We start from the raw sequence: 10,957 nt of genomic DNA on the forward strand, positions 1-10,957 counted from the left end.
AGAAGTCGAGCGCGGGGAGTGAGGTTGGGGAGGGGCGGGGAGCACGCCGGCCGCGACCCTGGGGCCGTGAGACCTGAGCGTCTGCGCCCCGGCCCTGGCGTCGCCTCCCCAGCCACCCCTCGCGCGGGAGCCCGCCGCCTCGGCCCCCCGCGCGCGCCGGACCCGCCCACGGGGGACCAGTTCCTGAGGCCGGGGAGCCGGGGCTCAGGGCCCCCCAGGTGGGGTGGGGGCGGGGCGGGAGGCGGGGCCAGTCTCCCTCTCCGCGTCTCTCTCGGGCAGGGGCGGGCCGGCTCCGGGTATAAAGGCTGCCCGCGCAGGAGCCCGAGCCAGCTCTGGGGTTGTCCTGCGACGTTCCCGTCCTGAGTCTCACGACCAGGCGGAGGCCACCGCGACATCTCTTCTGCCTAAAGACTCAGCGTGCAGTGCTCCAACCAAAGCGTCTAAGAGGACCGCCACCCGCGCCTCCATCATGCCCGACTTCTCCGGCAACTGGAAGATCATCCGATCCGAAAACTTCGAGGATTTGCTCAAAGTGCTGGGTAAGGAGGTCTTGGAGCTCCCGGGGAGCGGAGGGCGGCGCGGGAGTCCTCGGAGGTGGGCGCGAGGAAGAAAGGAGGGCGGGGATCGAGGCGCAGGAGGCTGGGTGTCTGCATCCCCAAGAAAAGGGGCCGAAGAGGGGCGAACGCCCCTGGGTGGGGGGGGCGGGGGGCAGCTCAGGGCCGGGACGTTTAGGTCCTTTATCCGGCGGGGGACCCCCACCGCACCCCCGTGCCAGCTCCTGCAGTGGCCCGCCTGTGAATTAAGTAGAAACCAGAAGCACGAGGTCGGTATCCCTGGGGGTGGGGCCGGGGAGCTCTGGGCAGTTCAGAAGCTGCAAACCCGCCCCCAGGCTGGGGGCCTGGGTCCTTACTCGGCAGAGCCCCTCAGAGCGGTGCCAGCCTCTGTGCCCCCACCCACCCAGTAGCCCAGGCCCGGAGGCAGGTTCCTTATCCCTGTGCCCCGGCTCCACCCACCAGGTGCTCGGCCACCCTGGCTCCCACCCTGGCTCCCACGGTTCCCCCTTCCCTCCCCCTTGGGCACTCTTCCATGTGTGACTGTGCCCCCACTCTCCATCTGTGACACAAATATTTCCCCACAGCGGCCGCTCCAGAATCCTCAGGCACTCTGGATAATTACCACTTTCTGAGATTTCAACAAATGGCTTCGTGCGAAACCCCAACCTCCCATTTCCAAAAATCCCAGTTCTCATCTCCCTCCCTTCCCACAGACCTGCTGCAGCCCCGCCGGGTGTGTTGGTTAAAGGTGGGGGAACCCTAAACCCACTCTAACTGCCTTTCCCAACTCTGGGTGCCCTCTGGTGTGTGGGGGAGGGGCTCTGGGAAGGGAGGAAAGTGAGTTAAGGGCCTCAGCAATTGGGAAGCCCCCACCACCACCGCAGGAGCCGGCAGCCTGAGGGTAAGCCTGGCCTCGATCTCTGGACTGAACAGGGTAGGAACAAGATAGTAGGGTACACCTTGTGCAGAGCTGGGTGTGCGGGTGAGTCTGGGCCCTGGAAGGGCCTAGGATGCCGTGTTTCCATCATCCCTTGCCATTAGTTCTTGCGCATAAACCACAAGACTTCTTCGACCCCTGTCTGTCTTTCCACTCCGCCTTTGCAGCTAAATGCCAAAACATTTTCCCTTCAGAAAGCCTAGATATCATTCCCTCCCCTCCTCTGGATTCTGGCCACTCTCCCCAGGGGATGAAGCAGGAGGTGGCCGGGCACACCCACAGGCCCAGCTGGAGAGGAAGAGCCAAAGCCCGTCTGTCTTTGGCCTGTTTGTCCTCCCTGCGGGGTTTCTCAGAGCCACGTGCCTTCCTCGGGCCCTGCTGGGGGCAGATTGAAAACAGACCCACTAGACAAACAGCCCTGGCTGGAATGGCATCTCCTCGGAGCCCAGTGCAGGGTCTGCGGGACCTCGGCCCTTCCTTCCTCCTCCGCCCTCACAGAGCACCCGTGCCCCCAGGAGGAATGCTCAGGTCTTTGGGAAATAGCCCTTGTGCCCGCTGCGGCAGGCAGGGCACGTGTGCACGTGCTGCTCTTGTAGCAGGAGAGACAAGAGTTAGACAGTGGCAGGTGGACTGCAGGGGAGGCGGTGTAGGGGTGTCTGCTCTGCCAAGGCTCCGGGGTCTGAAAACCTCTCCCGGGACCCAGGAGGTCAACAGCCCAGAAGGGGGGCTCTTGGGGGCGTTCTCCTGCCCTCCCACTCCCTTCGTTCTGGAACAGAGTGGGTCTGCTTCAGTGCCGAGGGAAAAGAGGTTTTGTTGGTCTCGGAGCTCACGTCAGGAGGAGGGCCAGGGAGTCCCGCTTGCCCCCTTCACCCCCACCCATGGCTTCCCTGAAGGTCTCTGCTCCAGGTCAGGGGGGAAGGAGGTCACTGGGCAGGTGAAGTGGGGTGATGGTGCTTGGGCCTGGCCCCGGCCAGAACGACCTGCCTGTGAGCCTGTCTTCCTGCTCTCTGGAATCCCCCGCCCTTCCTCATGACTGGGGACCAAAGAGATGAGGCCCAGTTTGGGGAGGAATATGGAGGACAGCCGCAGGGGCTCCCAATCCACAGAGGCTGAACAAGAAGACCTAACCACCTGAGGTCAAGGTGATCCTAGAGTAGGGAACATATTGGGCGGGGGGAGCAGGGTCCCTGTCTGTCCCTTGTGGGGAGAAGGGCACAGGAGCCCCCCAGGAGGTCTAGCAAGGAAGGGTCCGATACAGGGAACTTTGTCTGAGCCTCAGATCTGGCTTTTTCTTTGGTTTCCTTTTCCAGTGAAAATAATAGCAGGATTAAGAAAAGTTGCGCCCAGAGCTGTGTTTCTGGGTCCCACGCGTGCCACCCATTTGCCTAGGGTCACCTGGCCCGCAGGGGAGGCTGAGCCCAGGGGACATCAGGGGCCAGTGGAGCCTCTGGCTTCCCCGGGCTGGGGCCACTCTGTAGAGGGGAATAGCCGCCCCAGCTGGTCACTGCCGAGGGGGACAGGGATGGGGCAAGGGAAGGCCCAGCTAGCCCCAGCCGTTGGGGGGGCGGCGCGCGGCAGGAAGGAAAGTGGGCCCTACTTCCAGGATGAGAGTGGTGAGGCCCGGCCAGGGCGGGTCTGGCCTGGCTTTGGCCCTGGGTGAAGACACAGTGACTCTGATGGGGCCCACGCCCGCAGAGGGTCCCAAGCAGGGTGGACAGAGGGCCCCAACTGAAGTGAATCGGGCCAAGGCAAGGAGGCCTGCCGGATGCGGGCGACGGGGAGAGGCTACCACCGAGAGTGCGGGGTCCGGGCCTGCGGCTCGGAGGTGTGGCCAGCTCAGCCGAGCTGCGTGTGGGGAGGGGGGGAAGCAGGGGCCTGGAGCGCCGCTGAAGGCCAGCCTCCCCCCTCTCCCTGCAGGGGTGAATGTGATGCTGAGGAAGATCGCCGTGGCTGCGGCGTCCAAGCCAGCCGTGGAGATCAAACAGGAGGGAGATACTTTCTACATCAAAACTTCCACCACAGTGCGCACCACGGAGATCAACTTCAAGATCGGAGAAGAGTTTGAGGAGCAGACTGTGGACGGGAGGCCCTGTAAGGTGGGTCCCCGGGGCTCACGGCGTCCACGGCCTGGCTGTTTTCCAGTCTTGTCCTGGATTCTCGGCTCCGCTCCCCGTGGTGAAGGCCCTTCTCCTGCGCTGCCGTGGGCCCCACTCACGTGGCCTCTCTCTTGCAGAGCCTGGTGAAGTGGGAGAGCGAGAACAAAATGGTCTGCGAGCAGAGGCTTCTGAAGGGAGAGGGCCCCAAGACCTCCTGGACCAGGGAGCTGACCAATGACGGGGAGCTGGTCCTGGTGAGGCCTGTCCCCTGCCGGCCCAGAGCCACGTTCGGGGGTTTTCTGGAACAGTCCAGGGCACAGGGGGTTCAAGACCAACTGCACTGGTCTCCCCAGGTAGCTGCTGGGCCGGACGAAGCTGTCCCTGTCCCACACAGTGCCGCTCTGTGACCAGGACACAGTCTTCCGCGTGGAGCAAAGGACATGCACTGGGAGGTCCAGCAGTTCTCTGGGCGACGACCCTCCTGGCCTGGGGAGGAGGGTGGAGGACAGAACCCTGAGGCTCCGTTGCCATGCTCTCTCCTATGACACTGGGGCATGTGGGGACCAGCTCCCGCCTGTGGGTCCTGAATCTAGAAGGAGGTTTGGTCTCCGAAGCCACAGGACCACAGGCCTCGAGACCTATGAGTTAACAATGACTTGTGACTTGTGTCCTTCCAGACCATGACGGCGGACGATGTCGTGTGCACCAGGGTATACGTCCGAGAGTGAGCGGCCATGGGTCCAAGAGTTGCTGGAGCGCCCCTGCCCATGCACCCACGCTCCCAGGCTCCCTGCCCCTCCCCCTTCCTTCTAGGCTAGCTCACCCCTCACCCCCTCGCTCCCCCTCACCCCCCTCACTCCCCCTCACTTCTGGGGATGCTGCCATGCCTCCAGCCAGGCTCTGCCTCGGGGGGGCCGCTCCATCTCCCCTCCCCCAACAAAGAGGGATGGAGAGCAAGAGCCCAGATCCCCCCTTCCAGAATCACTCCCCTCCCCAGCCAACAGCCCCGAAGCAGCCCAGAGCACGGCCTCTGTTTCCGTGAGGGGACCCGAGGGCCCCAGTGGGAAAGACGGCCCTCTGGCTCCCACTCTTTGTCCCTGTAGCCTACACAGTGTAGAATATTTATTGGTTAATTTTATTAAAACATTTTAAAAACTACAGGTCGTCTCTGGCTCCTTGGGAAGAGGACAGAGAGGATGCCCGAGTGTCACTTTGCCTGAGTGTCCTCTGAAGGACAGTGTCCTCTGATGCCTCTGAAGTGCTGTGTGGGAAGCCAGGGTGTCCGCAGCAGGGGGGCATTGGGCTCCAGGGAGGGAGGGGCCTTCCCTTACCCCAGTCCCCCCCGACACCGCAGCCCCCTGCACGGTGACGCTGGCTTCCAAGGCTGGTCCTGGACCTCTGAGCAGGCGCCCGGGCCCTGCGGAGCCGACTCCCACCTTCTCCCACACTTTTCCTCCAATTGTTCCTTCTCTCCTCCAACTCCAGTCCGTGGGCTACCCCGGGCCTGGCCTTGGCCTCCCACACGGTTCCAGATGAGCTCCCCAACACCCACGGACTGGGTCTCCTAATGAGACTCTGGTCCTGCCCGCCCTCTGAATCTGCGAGGCGACTCTCGGCCTTGAGACCGACACGCCCCTGTGCCAGCTCTCCACCACCCCACGCCTCCACGCTCAGGTCAAGGCTCTACTGCATCTTCCCAAGCTCCAAGGCCATCTCCCCAGTGCCTGCCCCCCTTCCGCAAGCAGAGGCCCCCGACCGGGACTTCTCCCAGCCCCCCTGGTCTCCTACCATAGCGCCTTCTAATGGGCCTGCCTGGCCCACTCCCCGTCTTCATGGCTTGGCTTTGTGGGGCCAAGTGAGCACAAGCATCAGGAGAGGTCCCGTCCTGGTTCTATCGCTGGCTCACTCTGTGATGCCGGACAAGCTACTGAGGTCCAAGCCTCCCTTCTGTAGTCTAATGGCTCGTGTACTGGGGAGTGATGGTGGGGGCTGGCAGGACCCAGTCAGGGTGGGTGTTGGCTTCCCCCGCCCCCTGTCTCGCTCATGTCCACTTCCCTTGTGCGCTGGCCACCTTTGGCCCTGCCAAACAGAACTCTCCCCTACATCAGTGACTTCAGTGCTCCGAGCCCCCCTATCCCCCAGCAGCACACAGAGCACCCCCTTTAGCCAAGGCATCGAAGCAGCAACATCAGGCTCAGGAGGTTCACAGCACTTAGCAATAGCGAAGGTCCTACCTCTGGGAGCCTCCTTCCAAAATGCTGCCAGGGGCAGGAGGGGGGTCCTCAGACCAGAAACTGTATTATGTCAGAGCCCTGTTCCAAAACAATAAAACAGAGGTGCCTGTGGAGCTCCGTGGGTGAAGCCTCTGCCTTCCACTCAGGTCATGATCTCAGGGTTCTGCGCCCCGCATCGTGCTCTCTGCTCCGTGGGGAGCCTGCTTCCCCACCCCCCGCACCCCGTCTCTGCCTGCCTCTCCGCCAGCTTGTGATTTCTCTGTCAAATAAAACAAAATCTTAAAAAAATAATAATAAAATAAGAAAAGAAAATTGTAAGAAAAAAAAAGTAGAACAGAACAAGCTCACCTTAGCGGTGGCCTCTCTGTGCAAATGACTGTGTAGACCGGTGTCCGCAGCCATTCCGGACACGGACCCTCACCCTCCCTGCGTGGGCCGCTCCCCTGCAGTGCCCCCCTCGCCCAGGGTGCCCGGTGCTTCTCGCCTAGCCGGAAGTGGCCTCTCTGGCCAGCAGAGCTGACAGCCCACGTCCTGCTTCACAGCCTGCGTGTGGCGGTGAGCCTCCCCCCCTGCGAGAGCGGGGTGCCCTGGGGTCAGGGCGACTGGCTCCTGCCCCAGGAGAGGCCGCGTGCTGCTGCTGAGGGCGGAGGGTCAGGGCCAAGGAGTGGGGGGATGCTGTCCAGAGTCCCCGGGCGAGCCGGTCCCTTCTCTGAGTGTGGGGCGGGGGAGATGGGGGGCCCTCTCCTGGGTGCGGCCGGCCGACTCGGGCCTCCGGACAGTCTCCTGGGAGCTGGCACCGTGCCGGATCCGGGGAGGCGGAAATGCATCCCAGGGACCAAACCCTTGCCCTGCGGGGCCTGTGGGAGGCCACAGTTTGTTCGGGGGAAGAGATGGTGACACCATCAATGCCCCCATCCGTTCCTGAGGGCACCCTGTGCAGTGGCTTGAGGGGAAGGGGGCAGAGGGAGGGAGACACGGAGGCCGGTGTCGCCTGGGGCGGGTGGCCGTGTTGGGAGAGCAGGTGTTTTAGAGAACAAAGAACTCAGGGGGTCCTGACAGTGGGGTGAAGCAGAGGGGAAGGTACTCTAAGCGAAGCCCTCCGAGGACAGTTTGGGGCTGGCCAGGGTCAGGGGAACAAGCGTAAGACAGTGGAACCCTCAGGGGCTGGGGTCCGCTGACCGTAAAGGGCCTGAGGGCCACAGTCCCTATTTTCTTATTGGCTTCCAGGAACAGTGACAAGCCACGGAAGGATGTAAAGGGGACAGCGGTGCTGGGGGGTCCCCTCTGGCTGCCCGGTGAAGGTGATGGAGAGAAGCAGGGGAGGGGAGGGGAGAGAGAGCAAGCAGGTGGCCCGGAGGGGCTGGGCGGCGGGTGGAGAGAAAGTCGGGAATGGTGGAGACCCGGGAGGCATGGGGCAGGAGTGAGGCGGGAGAGAAGGGGGGTGTCCTGGCTGGGTCTCTGCTTCCTGTTCTGGGGGGGCTGTTTTCAGAAACGGGGAAGTCAATCTGGCTTTCTGGAGGCCAGTCTTGCTTGACCTCAGAAGCGTCCTGACTCCGCAGCCTGAGGCCCGGCTCCGTCTCCTCGGCATCGCCTCCTCCCCTCGCGCCTGCCCCTGACCTCGGGGCTCTGAAGCCCCTCCGGGCTGCGGACTCCCCAGCCCACCCTGCCCACCTTAGCTTGACTCCCGCGCCCTCCCTGGAGGACCTTCACGCAAGCTCTCCCGGACCCTTCTCCTGGACCCTTCTCGGCCTCTGTGACTTGTTTTTCTGACCAGTTTGTCTTTAGAGTCGAGTTGCTGACGAGTGTCTGTTTCGCAAGAAGTCCCGGAGCGGGGGACAGGGTCTCCCCCATCCGACTAGGGGCTCCCGGAGGGCGGGGGCTGGGTTTCCCCATCAGACGGGGGCTCCCTGAGGGCCACGGCTGCGTGTCTCCCCTGAGACGGGGGCTCCCTGAGGGCCAGGCCCTTCCCTGGCTTGGCTTCTCCTGGACTTCCCCGCCCTCCAGCCCGAGATGACGGGGAAGTTACCTCCGGGACCCAGGAGATGGGATCGGGGAGGGGCCGCCTCACCCATCTGGCCCAGCCAGGCCCAACCCGTGAGAAAGTCCCTCCAGCTTTTCCCCTCCCGTCCCGAAGGCTCTCTTCCTCCTCGTCCGTTACCTGGGCCTTCATTACTCAGCCGGGCTTTTAGGAGAAAAGGCACAGACGCCCCAGTTCCCTGCCTGCGTCCCCCAGAGTCTGTGGGTAGAGCCTTCTCTCCACAGGCTTCTCGGATTTCTACCATGGAGGGGGCAGCCGAGGGCCCCGCCGCCGAGCCTCCTCTGTCTGGGAACCACCGAGGGCAGGGAGGGCAGGAGAGTGAGAGCCAGAGAAGGCAGGAGGGCAGGGGCAAGGGGGGGAGCTCGTGGGAAGCTCCCCTGGGGTAGGGTGACTGCCATGCCCAGCAGGGGCCCGACCCGCCCTGGCACCGCCCGCACCGCGATCTGACATCATAGGGAAACTGAGGTCCGCACAGACACTCTGCAAGAGGCAGGAGCGTAGGGCTGACACGGACCTAGCGACGTCCAAACCAGAAGATTCGGGGCCCAGCCAGACAGAAGAGGACAAAGCCCGTGGGAGCCAGGGCCCTGGGTGGCACAGAGGCCCCCAGATCCCAAAGGCAGCCTCCCCGCCCATGTGCGCAAGAAGAGCCAAGCCTCCGAAACCCCCAGGGTGCTGAGGAGAGGGAGAGGCGGGGAGGAGCCTGGCAGAGGGGACGCAGGGGTCAGGCAGGAGGGGGAATCCAGCAGGGGAGGGTACTGAGGGCCCCAGGGGTGGGAGTCAGAGGAGGGGGCGCGCTGGTCAGGCCCTCTGACCTGCGGTCCCGACAAAGGGCTGCCACAGGCACAAGATGGATGGAACTGGGGCGTCCAGGCCCTTTGTGGCGGGGGATGAAAGGGAGCGGGCTCTGAGGAGCGCCCCCGGGCCCCCCCCAGGCCTGTTGGCTCCCCTGCCCCCCCCCCCCCCCCCCCGTGACCTCAGGAGCCTTGGAGTGTTGTGGGGGGGTAGGAGAGGCTGGGAGGAGCGGGTCCAACCAGGCATTTCCCCTGGCTGGGCCAGCCGCACCTGAGAAGGATGGGGGGCAGGCCGGACAGTGGGGCCCTGGGGGGGCTCCGGTGTGTGCGGGAGTGCATCGGTGCAACACGCAGGGTCTGCGCCCACGCTGGGGAGGCCCCCCCAGAGCTGGCTGAGACTGTGGTGCCAGCGGGTGCCAGGGGTCCCCCCCGGGGGCCCCCCCTGCTCCTGTAGGCCTGCTGCCCTCCTGACCTCTTGGCTTCTTCCTGTCCCCGTCCGCCTTGGCGCTGCCAGTCGAGAAACCAGTTCTGTGCCTGGGCTGGATAAGGATCTCTGGGCTGGGTGCTTCCCAGGCCACGGCGGGAACCTGGCAGGCGGACGGCACCCTCCCCCCAGGGTCTCCCGGCTCCTGGCGGCTGCCCGCCTCGCCCCGCCTCGCCCCCCCCACCGGCTCGACCTTCCCAGCCTCCTTCCCCTCCCAGCAGCCTTGGGTGGGGCAGGGGGCCTGGCTTGCCTTCTCCCTCGGGTGTCCTGGAGGCTGGGTCCCTGTCCTGCCGCCCCTCCCCGCTGCCCCTTTTCCCTCCAGCCCCCGCAGGGCCCTGACAATGGCTCCCCACCGCAGGGTCAGCCGGAGGCCCAGTCACAGGCCTGTAAGGGGGCAGGGTGAGACAGGCTTGACCCCACTTAACCCCAGGCCACGGTCTCCTCCTGAACCATCACTCAAGTCCCAGGACATTCCGGTCCCCTCCTCACCCCCCCCCCAGGGACTTTCAGAGGCCATCTCCTCCATTCTCCCGCCACCTCCCCAAATGTCTGCCTTTTCTCTGCCCCTGCCCAGCGCCCCAGAAACCTCAGACCACTCCCAGCACCTCTGCCTCCACCTCACCCTCCATGGGCTTGGCCAGCCTCTCCCGGCTGCCCCCAGGAAGCTGGCGGCTTGCAGGGGGCATGGGAGATAGGGGGCAGGGAGGAAGGCCATTCGGAGACCCGGGCGCCTCGGGAGGAGATGGGACTCAGGCCTGAGCCCCCACCCCCACCCCTGGAGCGGAGCAGGTGTGCGGAGCCAGGCTGGGACTCAAGCCGGTGACTCAGGCCCCAGCAGACAGCTGCTCTGTCCTCAGCAACCAGCCCTCCCTTCCGCAGCCCGAGGTGCAATCTTAGAAGCTGGGAATTCTAGAAGCTGAGCGCAGAGTCCCAGAAGGAAGCGTCCTCAGGGATCCTGCCTCTTCTTTGTCAGAGGAAACTGAGGACCAGAAAGGGGTGTGTCCTGCTTGAGGGGTTGCTCAGGCAGCAGGGAAATCCCTGGTCCCACAAAACAGGCCGCTGGGGTCCAGTACCAACGAGCTGGGTCCCCGGTTGCGTGAGCTGGGCCCCTCCGCACCCTCCTGCGCTCCAGCGAGGGGAGTGGGTTTCTCAGGGTGGAGAGGCCGCTCCAGTCTCCGCAGTCTGTTTTCCGTCTCTCCCCCCGCCGTGGGGCAAGCAGATGCCCCTCCTTGGGCCCCTCTTCTCTCTTTCTGGGCCCCAGATTATGAGGGCCCGACAGGTGCCGGGGCCCTTCAGTCTCAGGTGGGGGATTATAAGCTAAGGTTTCAGCAGGAGCCTAAAGGCAAGGATATCGCGGGCTCGGCCTAGAGCAGCCTGGGGAGGGAGGGCCATGGTCCCCTGGCCTGGCCCGGCCCGGGAGCCGGACACCCAGCCCCCACCCGTGTGGGCCCTCCCAGGGATGCGTCCGAGCACCAGGAGGCCTACCTGGGTGACACACAGGGAATGTGGTATCATGGTTCCCAGGGGCCAGGCCAGGCCGTTTGCGGACGGGCAGCGTTTATGCCCTGGCAAACATGTTCGGAGCTCAGCTCTGTGCAGACCCTGGGTGGGGATAAACCCCCGGCCACTGAGGAAGTAGTCTTGACCCCTGCCAGGCGCCCACCCTGTCCTTCCACAGGACCCCTCGGCTCCGGAGCCAGGGGGGGCCTCGGAGCTCTCGGTGCGGGACAGGGTTGGAGGAGGAGGACGGCCCTCCCCTGCCCCTGCGGCCTCTCCTCCCCGCCCTGCAGAGGCTCAACTTTTCACACAAGCTTTCCTGG

General features: G+C 64.5%; 1 protein-coding gene across 1 annotated transcript; it reads left to right on the forward strand.

Annotated features, from left to right (window-relative positions):
- Nucleotides 1-262: 262 nt before the first annotated feature.
- On the forward strand, nucleotides 263-4,745 carry CRABP2 (cellular retinoic acid binding protein 2). Its single transcript, XM_082702591.1, has 4 exons — nucleotides 263-539; nucleotides 3,409-3,587; nucleotides 3,725-3,841; nucleotides 4,265-4,745. Exons 1-4 carry the CDS (start codon nucleotides 470-472, stop codon nucleotides 4,313-4,315), a joined length of 417 nt encoding a protein of 138 aa, XP_082558717.1. The 5' UTR covers nucleotides 263-469; the 3' UTR covers nucleotides 4,316-4,745.
- Nucleotides 4,746-10,957: the final 6,212 nt, after the last annotated feature.

This window comes from Mustela nivalis (genome assembly GCF_964662115.1).
Source record: "Mustela nivalis genome assembly, chromosome: 16".
Classification (NCBI taxonomy): Eukaryota; Metazoa; Chordata; class Mammalia; order Carnivora; family Mustelidae; genus Mustela; species Mustela nivalis.

Bases quoted from the DNA above. Each gene is read 5' to 3' on its own strand.
- CRABP2 (XM_082702591.1), top strand. From the start codon at position 470: ATGCCCGACTTCTCCGGCAACTGGAAGATCATCCGATCCGAAAACTTC. The intron at 3,588-3,724 runs GTGGGTCCCCGG...TCTCTCTTGCAG, and splicing joins TGGACGGGAGGCCCTGTAAG to AGCCTGGTGAAGTGGGAGAG. The intron at 3,842-4,264 runs GTGAGGCCTGTC...GTGTCCTTCCAG, and splicing joins ATGACGGGGAGCTGGTCCTG to ACCATGACGGCGGACGATGT.